Source organism: Capricornis sumatraensis, chromosome 5 (assembly GCF_032405125.1).
Source record: "Capricornis sumatraensis isolate serow.1 chromosome 5, serow.2, whole genome shotgun sequence".
Lineage (NCBI taxonomy): Eukaryota > Metazoa > Chordata > Mammalia > Artiodactyla > Bovidae > Capricornis > Capricornis sumatraensis.
Window position 1 is genome coordinate 102,517,977 of NC_091073.1, and position 14,723 is coordinate 102,532,699.

The 14,723-nt window shown below is 41.9% G+C and overlaps 1 protein-coding gene across 1 annotated transcript in view; it reads left to right on the forward strand.

Annotated features, from left to right (window-relative positions):
- The window catches only part of LRGUK (leucine rich repeats and guanylate kinase domain containing), a 103,158-nt gene that overhangs the window by 41,245 nt on the left and 47,190 nt on the right, over positions 1–14,723 (forward strand). Inside the window, exons 9-11 of the mRNA XM_068973246.1 lie at positions 214–300; positions 1,636–1,742; positions 7,789–7,908. Of these exons, the coding sequence (XP_068829347.1) occupies positions 214–300; positions 1,636–1,742; positions 7,789–7,908 (314 nt within the window). The remainder of the gene's footprint in view (positions 1–213; positions 301–1,635; positions 1,743–7,788; positions 7,909–14,723) is intronic.

Here is a 14,723-nt window from a genome sequence, read left to right on the forward strand (position 1 = left end):
CACATTTGAAAAGCTTTATAAGTTACAAGGCAGAGCCTGCATTTGAGTTGTTAATATAAGGGGACCGCAGTTGTGAAAATGTAAAGACCTAGTGTGTGAGTGTGAATGACCGCATTCGTGGGTAAAAGGCCTTGCTCATGAAAGCAGACTGCTACTGCTTATTAATTTGGGGACAGGAAGGCAACAAAATAACCCTCTTGATATTTTAAACAGGAAAAACCTGACTATTGGTCCTTCGTCATTTTTATGCTACTTCGATTAACAGAATTGGATCAGAAGAAGATTAAAGTGGACGAAAAGGTATATAGTCATATTTCATGTGTTTATGAGTTGATAGGTTCAAAAGCTCATGCCATCTGCTGCAGGACCATTGCAATCCAGAAATGAGCATTTAACAGTATGCTCATTCATTATTTATTTAAGGAGCATTTCCTTGTCCTAGAGTCTAGTTGTTTGACCCTCTGCAGAGCTGAGCGTCAACACAAAGGCAGTGAAAGGCCTGCTTTTGGTACAGTAAGGAGACTGGCTGTGGGAGACTGAAGCAGCCTGCATGTACCTAGGCTGGCAGCTGTAAGGCTGACTACAAGTTTGGAAAATTATCATATGTGGGGGGTGTGTGATTCTGTGTTCCTCTAGATCTTCAGTTAATAATGAAATGCATTACAATGTCATTGTACCACATCACTGTAAAGGACTCAGATCGCTACTCTGGTGTTTTAAGTCCTTTATTCTCCTCTTTAAGATAATGATTCTTTTCTGGACACACAACTTGAGAGTAACCAGACCTTGAACGCTAGCACCTGCTTCCCCACACCATACCTATGGTAGCCAATTTGTCATGCTGTCGTGACAGGTGTCAGCTGAAATCTCCACTAATGAGGGGTTTCTTACACCCGATGCAAATTTGAGATGGGAGTGAAAAAGCAGGTATAAATATGCAGAGAGGCAGATATATTCCAGTTCATAAATGCCTTTCTGAAATCTTGGTTAAAAATAGTTATAGATGCTGGTCTGTTATTATTCTCACACTCAGAGGCACTTATTAGATTTCTCTTTCCCTTTAATGTTTTGCAAAGGGGATAACATTCAAAACCACACATTAGATAAACATGTGGTAGACAAGTATACTGTATTTAGAGTGATAGCAAAGCTGGGGAACAGACAGCTGTCTGTCATGAGGAAAAGGCCTGTATCTTTGGAAAAGAGAAAGTTATATTAAAAGAGGAGGAGGTTTAGTAGAATTTGAGATAATAGGAATAGTTCTTGGTATGATGGCAAGAGGAAAACGTCTACAATAACAGCTACCTGGAATCTAGAACTAAGAATTTTATAACTTCTTCTCTTACTAAAAGTTGAAACATTTACTGTATTAAAGGTAATCTTAGACTTTTGAGGGTTTTTGGTTTTTTTTTTTGCTTTTTCCCTCCCAAACCAGAAAATATAAAGAAATAGGTGACCAAGGGGTTCCAGTTCAATATTTTAAAATAATTATCACTCTTTAGGTTTTAGGAAAGCTAGAGTAGATGTGAACGCAGATTCCTGGGGTGCTTGTCTAGAATATTTCAGTAAAGAAGGTCTTGTCTTTCTTGCACAATGAATTTTTTTTTCCCCTTTGCATTTCTAATTCTGGAAAAGATCTCGGCCGTGAATAAATACAACCCTCCCCCGGAAGTGGTCGCGGCCCAAGACCACATGACCCATGTGGTCAACAGCGTGATGCAGCCGCAGAGGATCTTTGACAGGTATTCTGAGAGACGCCCTGGGTGGAACTTGGGGTGGTCAGCACAGGACAACCTCCTCATTGCCCTAGCCATCTCGCTTGTGACCCACTGCTTTCTCACCTCTCTGAGGAAGGGATCGGGTCTTCATTTCACAGGCTGTGTTGCCTCAGATATAGCATCTCATCATCACATGTTCAAACATGGGACTACCTTGTTGGCATTTTCCCAAGTGTGGCAATCAGTGGATTCAACTTCTCTCTTTCACCTGGACTCTTGAATGGTGGCTAGCCTGTGACATGGTAGTGAAAGTCACTCAGTCATGTCCAACTCTTTGTGACCCCCATGGACTATACAGTCCATGGAATTCTCCAGGCCAGAGTACTGGAGTGGGTAGCTGTTCCCTTCTCCAGGGGATCTTCCCAACCCAGGGATTGAACCCAGGTCTCCCACATTGCAGGTGGATGCTTTACCAATCGAGCTACTACCAGGGAAGCCTGTGACATAGGATGGTGAAATAAAAAAAGAAAAAAAGTTTGCCGATATACCTGCTATAGGAGAGAACCTCAGACCCTCGTCTCATCAGCAGAGAACTGTGATGGTCTCTATCCACTGACAATTTTTCCTTAGCTGTGAGTGGATGCTAGAAACCCCTGCCAAAGAACAACCGTGACCACAGCTTCTATATTAGAGTCCCTAGAGTCCCTGCTCGCTGAAGGGAAACCGAAACAGCCTTTCCAGGGGTTGCACTGAGCTGCAATCAACCCCACAGGGAGGAGTCACCCAGCTTGGCTGAACACAGGTATAGAGACCCTCACCTCTAAGTTTGAAGACAGATTTACCACAATTTCTCCATTTCTTTTTAAACACTCTGTTGAAGCAGATGGCCATTGACACTATAAGTATAATACAGAATTTCTATCAGTACCCAAAGGCATTTTAAAAGTACTTGTAAAATCTCTGGGTTATAAATGGTTCCTCTTCTTCATGTGGTCTGCTCCTGTACTTCACCCGGTTGGTTTCCCACAGAGAGAAAATGTTTTATTTTGCATCCAGGACATGATTTTTTACATGTAATTTAATCATGTAGATGTTGACAGTTTTATATATTTATGGTAGCCCTCTAGGTGAAATGATTTATCATTTATTTGCATACATCTGGAAAAGCACATTTGATTTAAAAGAAGGGCATTTATTGTCCTCATTGTACTTCTTTTTCTAGTTTATGAGATTGCTAGTTGTTTCATGCTTTAGGGTGCATTTATATAACAATATGTATCAAGCAAATTTACAGCAGTGTCTGATAAACACACATTTCTTGATCATTTCTGGCTGTCAGAGAATAGCAAATGGCCAAGCCACCCTGGATGCCCTGGGATGGAGCAGTGTTCATGATGTAAAGCTCGTGGAGGCAGGAGGAGGCATGCCATGTCCTTCCCACCCTGGGTCAGGACACAGCTCCCTGGGGGCCCCAGAAGTCAACCTCCAGGAAAGAAACCCTGACTCTTTCTCTTGGAACTTGTAGGCTGTGATACCAGGGAATCACTGTCCTCTCTCCTGGCGAGACTGAAGTAAGGATCCCAATATGAAAATGGATTTTGCATATTGTCTTGACCCTGGCCTGGTAGTCAGTGATGGCTTTCTTGCTCTCTCATATGACAGGGTTCTCCAGACTGATGTTGTCCAAGCCTTGTCCGAACTCTGAAATCAGCCATTTCTCCAAGAAGCCCTAGTTCGTTTTAGTGAGAAATGGTATTTCCCAATCACAATGTGGGCACTAGAGACAGTCTTGACCACTGGGTTGGTCATTGTTTTGTAGGTGTTTTAGTGGACAGAAGCTAGGAATGGATTTCCTTCCTTCTCTCCCTCTCTCCTTCCTTCCTTCCATTCATTGATCCATCTCCTAATTCTTTTTTCTGTCCATCCATCTATCCATCCATTCATCTATCCATCCATCTTGCCTATTTGTACCTACCTATTACGTCTACTTAATCTTTCATGTTTATCTAATCTGCATCTAGGTAGCTCTATCTGTAAATAGATAGTAAAATACCTCCTTAGTTGATACAGTTCAGCTTCACGACTATAGTTGAGCTTTCACGGAACTTCACCTGTGTTACATCTGTATCTCCTTTTCTCCCTCACCAAAGACATTAAAGAAGATGAAATTAGAACATCCCACGATTACTCTTTTTTTAATGTCCCATACTATACCACAACAGTATCAGAATACCAGTAGTAATAATTACTGAAGCATTAAAACCATTTTGCTGATGTTCTTCCTGTTAACCATCCCCCATTGCTTTTTATTTTGGTTAAATATATATATATTTAAATGTATATATATAAAATGTGCCATTTTAACCACTTGGAAGTGTACAGTTTAGTGGCCTTAATTATATTCACAGTATTGTGCGACCATCACCACCATCTGTTTCCAAGTTTCTCATCACCCGGAACAGAAGCTCTGTAGCCCTTAGGTAATAACTCCCCATTTCCTGCTACCCCCACCCCCTGGTAACTTCTAATACACTTTCTGTCTCTATGAATTTGCCTACTGTATATATTTCATATAAGTGTCAATCACTCCATTTAAAAAATAGTGGCACTATATTTATATTGTCAGAGCATATATCCATCACACACTGTACTTTCTCCTTTGCTGTCATTTAGCCTTAGTTCTCTGGGTAACTGCATATTTATTGCCCACCTCCAGTCCTTATAGTGATGCCTCTTGAGTCATTTTAGTTGTATGAAGCTTGTTCTTTAGCACATTCTTGAGGAAGGGCTGTGCAATCAGTATCTCTTGAAATTGTCCATGTTGATAATATGGACGGTTATCTGCCCTTTACACTTGAAAATCATTTAAGCGATGACTCACACTTTTTTTTTCTTGAATATATTAAAAGTGCTTCTCCATTTTCTTTTTGTGCAAAAATTGCTGTCAAAAATGTGATGACAATTTAATTTTCTCTCCTGTATAAATTGTGTGTTCTCTTTTTAGCTCAATAATTACCCCCACTTCTTCCTTTTTTAAGGAGAAGGAAATGGCAACCTACTCCAGTATTCTTCCCTGGGAAAATCCCATGGACAGAGGAGCCTGGTGGGCTACAGTATGCTGCTGCTGCTGCTAAGTCGCTTCAGTCGTGTCCGACTCTGTGCGACCCCATAGACGGCAGCCCACCAGGCTCCCCTGTCCCTGGGATTCTCCAGGCAGGAACACTGGAGTGGGGTGCCATTGCCTTCTCCGGGGCTACAGTATATGGGGTTGCAAATAACTGGACACAGTTCAGCACACACTGCCTTTTTAAAGTCCAGCAATTTCACTAGACTATGCCGTAGTATTATTGTTACAGCATTTCTAGCCCAGTTGTTCTGGGCTGATATCCTCAGGTATGTTGTATACTGTTTTTTGTTTATTTTTTCAGGAAGCTTTTTTCTTGAATGACAGTCTGTAATATTTGCTCTGTTCTGTAGGTTTTGGTTTTCTCCTTTAGGAAGTAGATCTTCTTTGCCTATCCTCAATTTTCATCACCTTCTTTCAAAATTTTTTCTCTTTAATCACATAAAAATTATCGAGGCAATTTTAGATTCACATGCAGTTGTAAGAGATAATACAGAGAAAGCCTAGATATCTTTCGCCCAGTTTCCCTCAGTGGTAATGTCTTGCTTAGCTGTAGTGGAATATCAAAACCAGGAACCTGACATTGATACAGTCCATCAGCCTTATCAGATTTCACCAGTTTTGCATGGACTCATGTGTACGTTTAGTTCTGTGCGATTTTATCATGTGTAGATTCACGTGAGCATCACTCCAGTCAAGATAGAAATGGGTAACTTCCCAGGTGGCACAGTGGTCAAGAATCTGCCTACCAGGGCAGGAGATGCAAGACACGTGGGTTCAGTCCCTGAGTTGGGAAGATCCCCTGGAGTAGGAAACGGCAACCACTCCAGTATTCTTGCCTGGGAAATCCCATGCACACAGGAGCCTGAGGGGGTATAGTCCATGGGGTTGCAAAGAGTCGGAGACGACTGAGCACAACATACTTCCAGTCAAGATACAGGAGTTTTGTCACGTGAATCCCTTTGCTTCCCTTTAATAGCAACAGCTGCCTCCATCCTTCTCATCTTCCCTGACCCTATATAAATGGAATCATATAGTATATGTATAACCTTTGAGGGTTGACTTTTTTTTTTTTTGCTTAGCCTCATTCACTGGAGATTCATTCAAGTTGTTAAATGTATCAATGGTTCACTCCTTTGTGTTGCTGAGTATTCCTTGTTGAATACACCACAATTAGTTTAACCAACCATCTCTCAAAGGACATCTGGGCTGATCTCAGTGTTTGGTTACTGCAAATACAGCTTTTATGAGCATTCATGTGTAGGCTTTTGGACATGTACAGTTCCAGCCTGCCTGCTTTTCTCTGGATACCTGTTGTTCTGGGGTTCTGTTGTTCTCAAATGCTGCCCATCACTCCCTCCTCCTTCCTCCTGCACAGATTCCAGTGCCATAAAAGTCTTGTGGCTTTGTGGCTTTTCGTCTGGTTTTGTTATCCACATTTTCCATGGACTTCTGTTCTCAAGTTTTTCTGTTTTTCTGTGAGTGTTCAGAGAGATTGAAAACTTATGCTGTGCTGCCCCCGTGCTTCATAGAATCTACACCTCAGCCATATTGTTTTCAAAATATTATATTTTAGTCTGTATTTCTAGAATTTGTGTCATGAGTGAAACCCACACACTTCAGCTCTGCCTGTTGTAAGAGATTTTATGTAAATTAGCCCCAATTGGTCTTTTAGACTGGGAAGCCATGCCTAGATTCATATACCAGCTCTTACTTACTAGCTGTTACTTTGAGCATGTTAATTAACCTCTATGTACTTCAGTTTCTTCGTGTGTGAAGTGGGGAGAATGAATTCATTAGCTTCCTGCAATAACTAAATGAGGTAATGCGGGTAAGATGCCTACATTAGTGCTTGGCACATAGTAATTGCTTATGTAAATGTTAGTGATTATTATTTTCTTTGCACACATGTGTTCTTTTTTATAGTAAATTTGCCATTTTATCTTTATTATTATTATTATTTTGGCTGCCCTGGGTCTCCGTTGTGGCACGCAGGCACTCTCTGGTTTCAGCAGTTGAGCTCTAGAGCCTGAGGGCTCAGTATTTGTGGCACGTAGGCCTCTCGAGTTGTGTGCAGCCTTACCTGCCCCGTGGTACCTGGGATCTTAGTTCCCTGATAGGGACTGAACCCACATCCTCTGTGTTGGAAGGAGGATTCTGAACCATTGGACCGCCAGGGAAGTCTCCACGTCAGTGTTCTAAATCAATAGATAAGAACTGGAGCCTATGATACAGAGTGAAGTCAGTCAGGAAGAGGAAGACGAATACTGTAAACTGATGCATACATATGGAATTTAGAAAGATGGTAACGATGATCCTACATTGAGGGGAGCAAAGGAGACACAGAAGAGACTTTTGGACTTAGTGGGAGAAGGCGAGGGTGGGATGATTTGAGAGAATAGCATTGAAACATGTATATTACCATATGTAAAAAAGATGACCAGTGCAAGTTCGATGCATGAAGCAGGGCACCCAAAGCCCTGGGACAACCCAGATGGATAGGGTGTAAAGGGAGGTGGGAGAAGTTCAGAATGGGGGGACACATGCATACCCCATGGCTGATTCATGTTGGTGTATGGCAAAAACCATCACAATATTGTATAGTAAGTATCCTCCAATTAAAATAAAGTAATTATTAAAAAAAAAAGATATGAAAACTACCTCTGAGAGGGCAAGTCTTATTTCTTTCATTTTGAATTTCTTGGGGGAAAACTCCATCCACCAGAAATGAATATCTCTCCTACCATGTTTTTCCTTCTAAAAATGGTGTTAAAGTAAGTTCTTTGCTATTTTGTAATCAACTTGCTTCTGGAAAGTAGGACCATCCTTCCATACCGTGTCTGCGTATGGCAAGTGCCAGATAGCCGGGTTCACCGTGACTGCGACGTGGGCAGCTTTCCACGCCGGATGCATTAACGCCTGTGCCTGCTCTGCCCTTTATTGCAGCACCCTGTCTAGTCTGGATGCCCCGTACCCCATGCTGGTATTGGCCGGTCCTCAAGCATGTGGTAAACGAGAACTTGCTCACCGCCTCTGCAGACAGTTCACCACTTACTTCAGATACGGGTGAGTTTATTGGCTGCTAAGGCTGTAAAATGTCGGCTGTTGCTCACAATGGCTATTAATTTTAAGCAAGTTAAAAAACATGCATAGCAGGCTTATGAGCTGCTTTGCTGGTTATTACACTGTGATATACACTGTATTTATTTATTTTTTTTTTTTACTTTAACCCTCCAAATGTTTTGATGCACTCAGCCACAGCCAAAATCCTGCTCCAAGATTTAGAGCTACACGTGATTTTAATTAAGCCTCGTGGTATTGGAGTATGGCCTCATGTTGCCATGTGGTGTGACACGCGGATCACAACGTTGTGTTTGGGGGCTTAGGGGGTGGGTCTGCACTCCAGTCACAGCCTCTCCTCATCACTGTTGGAGCGCACGCTGCCAGTGTCCTTTATTTCCGCTCAGGTCTTCCTCTTTGGAGGCATATTTCAGAAGGAAGAAACGAGAAATGAGAGCCAAAGAGTTCCTTTTCCTCACCCTCAGGTTAGCATTCAGTACCCTTTCAGTTTTCTGGGGCAGATATCTCGCTGTGTGATTCCCAGATGACTCAGTTAAGATAGCCAGATATAGCCAAAACACAAGAACCTTCCGGGAAATCATCAGCTGGACTTAGAGACTTTTTAAAGGCTTCCATGTCTCAGTTTTAGAGTTATCGCTGTGGCCTTTTCAACTGGTTTCCTCTTTCCTTTTTTACATATAGCAAAGACCTTACTTTTAGATTAGTGATGTTTCTCAGTGAGCTGAGAATGTGACTGCAAAGATGCTTAAGATGGCAAGAAAAAGAAATGTAAATTATGTTCTAATGCTGTTACAGACAAGTTCCTTCCCTTAAGCTACACGTGTTCAAACAATGTAAACACTATGTTAAACAGGTTCATTTATTTAGAGATCTAAAATTATATCCATCATTTAAACAACTCCAGGAAACAAATACTATAGAAGAATTTACTCATTAATCTATTCTAAACACCCTGAAGCAACAAAAAGTAAATTAAAACTTACTATCAGAATTGAAAAGTACAGAGTGTCTTTATGCTTATACAGAGGTATGGAACCTGCTTCATAAGATAAGTGGAGCATAGTGAATGGATGATCAAATTAGGGCAAAAAAGATATCTCCTGACTATGGTGCTAATGTGTAAACCTGGAACCTTTTAGCGAACCAGAGTAACTTACATGAACCAAGGCTTTCCTGCTTAAAAGTCCTATCACATGTCTGACACCAGTTCTGTTGCAAATGATTCAGAGCCCATCCTTCGTGTTTGTTTGTGGTTTACTCTCTGAGGCATGTAGGGCCAGATGTGTTCTTGGAGATGTCTGTTAAGTCATCATCAAGGTTCTTATCCAGTTGGCCTTGACATTCTCACTGGATAGCCCCCACCTCAACCCCACCAATGTTCATTTTCATTAAATCCTGCTTTTCCACTGTTACAAATGTCTGTCCATCATGCTTTTGACGATGTACTTAATGCCTGGTTCCCCTGCTCGACTGTAAGCCCAGTGAGGGTGGGGACCAATGCCAGCTTTGCTCACGACCAAGTTCCCAGTGTTCAGCAGATGGCCAGGCACTTCTAACTGCATGAGAAATATTTATTAAATGAATGACTAAGTGATTGTCTGAATGGATGGATGAGTTAATTAATGGTATTACATGCAAAATTCAGTGGGAAATTACTGTGCTAAGAAGCATAGGTTTTTTTTTTTTTTTCCAACCTCCACTGATGGGTACATGGAGAGATGAAGAGATTCATTCATTTGTCCATCCATTCTTTCTATAAAGATTTATTGAGTTCTTCCCATGTTTTGGGCCCTGAAGATGCAGTGGGAACAATATTAATGAGGCCCTTGCTTTAATGTCTGTAATGTATTTGGAAATAAATGGAGAGACTCTGAAGGTGGGGAACTCAGACCTTCAATAGTTAGCATCATATGCAATTTGTCTGGAGGCACAAGATGACAAAGCAAAAATCCTAAAATTAGCTTCCTGCTCCTCTAATGGTACTGTTGCCACTGCTGTTTTTCTCCTCTGGATAGGATTAGTGGCGAGTAGAAAGATACCTGAGTGGAAAGACCTGCAGCCACCCTCCCACCTCCCTCATGGGCTCAAAAGCCTTGTCTGACCATACATTGGCATCTTCATGGAGGCAGAGGTCAGGGCTTGTAAATAGGAGGGTCATTCTAAGAATTTCACCAAGTCAAGGATCAAAGAACATGTCATGGGTGCTTGCTAAGTCGCTTCAGTTGTGTCCGACTCTTTGCAACCCTTTGGGCTGTAGCCCGCCAGGCTCCTCTGTCCATGGGATTCTCCAGGCAAGAGTACCAGAGTGGGTTGCCACGCCCACCTCCCAGGGATCTTCTCGATCCAGGGATAGAACCCGCATCTCTTACGTCTCCTGCACTGGCAGGCGAGTTGTTTTACTATGAGCGCCACCTGGGGAGCCCAAAGAGCATATCATTGGACCATAAAGAATATTAGGAAACTACTAATTTCATGCAATAAGAAAGTCAGATAGTACTATGATGATATGCGGCAACTTTCTAATTAAAACAAATGATAAAACCAAAGCGCATCCTCAGGGGCAAGCCATTGCTCTTGTTTAGATTTTCTTTTATTTTAGTCTTCAGTCAACATAAATTTTATTGATTTTTAATTAAATGGGAAAAAAAGGCTTGAATATAGTCTCATTGTGAAACACATAAACATTTACAAGAGCGCTTTCTTTAGCACTTGCTTGGATCTTTTCTTTCCCTCCTAGTTAGCTCATTTTCTCCTGGCATTTTGTCTTCCTTTTTAAATTGCATTTACCCAAGACCATGACATTCAATGAAATATTCACATACTGAGTTGCATATCCAGATGTATAAATATTAAAAATGTATCTCAGTGGTATAACAAATATTGGCATGGCTGAGAGATTGTTCTCTTGCCTCAGAATCTGATTTTACTATTTGTTCTTGGTTTTAGGAATAGGCTGGATGTTCTTTCTTTACCAGTATTAGTTATAAGTGACCTAGAGATGGGGCTTCCCAGGTGGCTCACTGATAAAGAATCTGCCTGCCGATGCAGGAGATGCGGGTTCAGTCCCTGAGTCAGAAAGATCCCTTGGAGAAGGGCATGGCAACCCACTCTGGTATTCTTGCCTGGAAAATCCCATAGACAGAGAAGCCTGGCAAGCTACAGTCCACAGAGTCACAAAGAGTCAGATATGGCTGAGCAACTGAGTATGCATCCATGGCCTAGAGGTAGGCCATGCCTTCTGAGTCTCTCCATTTATTTCCAGTCTTACTATTACTGCACAGATCAGTAGCTTCCTGGAAGAGTGCTGGATAATGAAAGAAACATAAAACAATACCAGCACGCCTGTTCATCTTCCAGATTTAAGGCCTTGAAAGTGATCTGAACAGGTATGAAAGCAAAACTTTATTCTTCTTAGAGAAATCTTTATTTTTATAATCTTTCCCATAATAATACGGTAAGTCAGAGACTCATAGCTCTTGAGCTAAATGAGATGATATGAGCTATAGCTCCCCAGTGCCGTCTAATCTAATGCCCCTTTATACAGATGTGGCAGACTAGTACAATGGTATGTTTATCCTTTCAGTCAGTGTTTCTTAAGCACTATCTATGTGCCTTGTTCCAGCGATAAAACTGTGAAACAAGCAGACATGGGTCTTGTCCTCCTGGCAGCTTACAACCTATATGAGATTCAGTTAAGTAAAGCCGTCTAACAAGATAGTTTGATGGGTGCTATGATGAGGGAAGTGAAGAACCTCTGTGACAGAAGAAATCAGGGGTAAATGGGATGTGAGATTTGAGCAGGGAATGCAGTCCAGGCAGAAAGAACAACAGGCACATTGGATTAACTGAGAGTGTTATACACTGTAGCCTGCCTAAGTGTGAAGCATGGAGGGAGATGGCAGAAGATGGGACCAGAGGAGAAGTCAGGGGTCTGGCCATAAAGGATCTCTAAGCAGAAGGTGTCAGGGTCACAGCTGCATTTTAGGAAGTGGCCCCTGTGAGCAGTTTGGGAAAGGGTTTGGGGAGGGAAGGCTGGAAACTAGGAGACTGGGGAGGATATAGGGACAGGTGCTGGTGGCACAAACTAGAAAGTGGTATTTAGTTACTGGAAAGTGGACTGAGTAGTGGATTCCTGGAATTTGATCGTCAGACACATATGCTGGAATCTTCTGTGTTCCTCATCTCTTAAATTGTATCCAGTGACTTACTGATACACATTTGCGTTGGGCATTGGGACCAATTCGGCATGCCTACCAAGCACCCTCGGAATACCTGGACATTTGTGAACACCCAGTTCCCTTGCTCACAATATGGCATTCTATAAGTGCGCTTGAATTTGGATGCACTCACAGCCAGAATGCGCTCTGCCTAAATATTTGCAGTAGCAAGTTCATTATTTCTTGCGGCAGTCTGGTCCAGAATTGAGATTCTAAATCTGCACACTTCTGAGTCACACTGAAAAATATTCTACTCCCTCAGCCATCTCCTAGCTCTTCTTAGACATCTTTGCTTCTTCCTCTTAGATCTTCCCGGATGTAGTGACATTTCATTGTTTGGCCTGGCTTTCCAGATTCCTTTCTGTCCTGATCATCTCCCCCAGCCCACGGACTTGGTTTGTTAGGATCCTAGATGACAGCTGGCCAGTGAATCGGCCTTTAAGAATCTGTAACTCACCCTTAGACTTTGAGCACCAGTGTTGTAGTCTGAGGTTAATTGCTAACTCAGCTCTTTAGTCTGTTAAATGAAACTAACAGGGAGTATGGCTCCCATCACAAACCAGGCTTTAACTAATTTACCGTGATTTAACTAGTAAGTTAGTCAAAATAAACTCATAGAAATGTAAATTACAATTGAAATTATGTTTAGACTGGGGAGAGGAAAGATATTAAAGGTGATGGCCCAAGCAAATTTCTTTATCTGGTATCGTGTTTATCTAAGTTTAATGAACACTGCTTTCACTATGAAGTATTTCCTTTTTAAGATATTCATGTTTGGACAGCATGCTACAGAGCAAACATTTCTCTTTGTGAAAACTGGATGACAGATTCAAAAACCCGTAGGTCATCTCAGGTCCTTCTTAATAGAAAGTTCCACAGTGGATGCCGGTTCTGTCATCAGCATTCTCCACGTCAGCGAAGCCATCCCTTTATTTACCTGCCCAGAAGCTTCAGATTGCTTCTTTGCTTTGTCTTTCTTTTAGCAATTCTGAGAAAATCCCTGCCACTCAATTCCTTTGTTGGAAAATGCAAATTCAGTACAGTGTGTAAAGGCTGCACTAAGGGTGCGCAGTACCCAAAGCGAAGACACTTGAGTTATCTGTCCTGACTGTCAAGGACACCAACCAACGGAGGGTCTCAGGTCCCTGCCAAATGGTGGGATGTCAGTGCGAGCAAACAGGACAACAAAGGTCATGGTGTTTGGACCGCCTTCTCTTAGAATGTGTGCACATTCTTGAGTATGCAATTTAAGTGTGATCTTAAAACCTTTACATTTATACTATTGTTAGTTCTTGGCTATAAGGCAGGGGAACAATAGCATGAATTATAAAAGCTGGTTTGTTTTTTACTTTGAAATGGAGAAAATTTTGAGGTTGTGACTTTACGCTCTTAGTTCAGTTCAGTAGCTCAGTCATGTCCGACTCTTTGCAACCCCATGGACTGCAGCACACCAGGCCTCCCTGTCCATCACCAACTCCCGGAGTTTACCCAAATTCATGTCCATTGAATCGGTGACAGCATCCAACCATCTCATCCTCTGTTGTCTCCTTCTCCTCCTGCCCTCAATCTTTCCCAGCATCATGGTCTTTTCAAATGAGTCAGCTCTTCGCATGATGTGGTTGAAGTATTAGAGTTTCAGCTTCAGCATCAGTCCTTCCAAGGAACACCCAGGACTGATCTCCTTTAGGATGGACTGGTTGGATCTCCTCGCAGTCCAAGGGACTCTCAAGAGTCTTCTCCAACACCACAGTTCAAAAGCATCAATTCTTCAGCACTCAGCTTTCTTTATAGTCCAACTCTCACATCCATACATGACTACTGGAAAAACCATAGCCTTGACTAGATGGACCTTTGTTGGCAAAGTAATGTCTCTGCTTTTCAATATGCTATCTAGGTTGGTCATAACTTTTCTTCCAAGGAGTAAGCGTCTTTTAATTTCATGGCTGCAGTCACCATCTGCAGTGATTTGGGAGCCCAGAAAAATAAAGTCAGCTACTGTGTCCACTGTTTCCCCATCTATTTGCCATGAAGTGATGGGACCGGATGCCATGATCTTCGTTTTCTGAACGTTGAGCTTTAAGCCACCTTTTTCACTCTCCTCTTTCACTTTCATTAAGAGGCTTTTTAGTTCCTCTTCACTTTCTGCCATAAGGGTGGTGTCATCTGCATATCTGAGGTTATTGATATTTCTCCTGGCAATCTTGATTCCAGCTTGTGCTTCTTCCAGCCCAGCGTTTCTCATGATGTACTCTGCATAGAAGTTAAATAAGCAGGGTGACAATATACAGCCTTGATGTACTCCTTTTCCTATTTGGAACCAGTGTGTTGTTCCATGTCCAGTTCTAACTGTTGCTTCCTGACCTGCATACGGGTTTCTCAAGAGGCAGGTCAGGTGGTCTGGTATTCCCATCTCTTTCAGATTTTTCCACAGTTTATTATGATCCACACAGTCAAAGGCTTTGGCATAGTCAATAAAGCAGAAATAGATGTTTTTTTGGAATTCTCTTGCTTTTTCAATGATCCAGCAGATATTGGCAATTTGATCTCTGATTCCTCTGCCTTTTCTAAAACCAGCTTGAATAT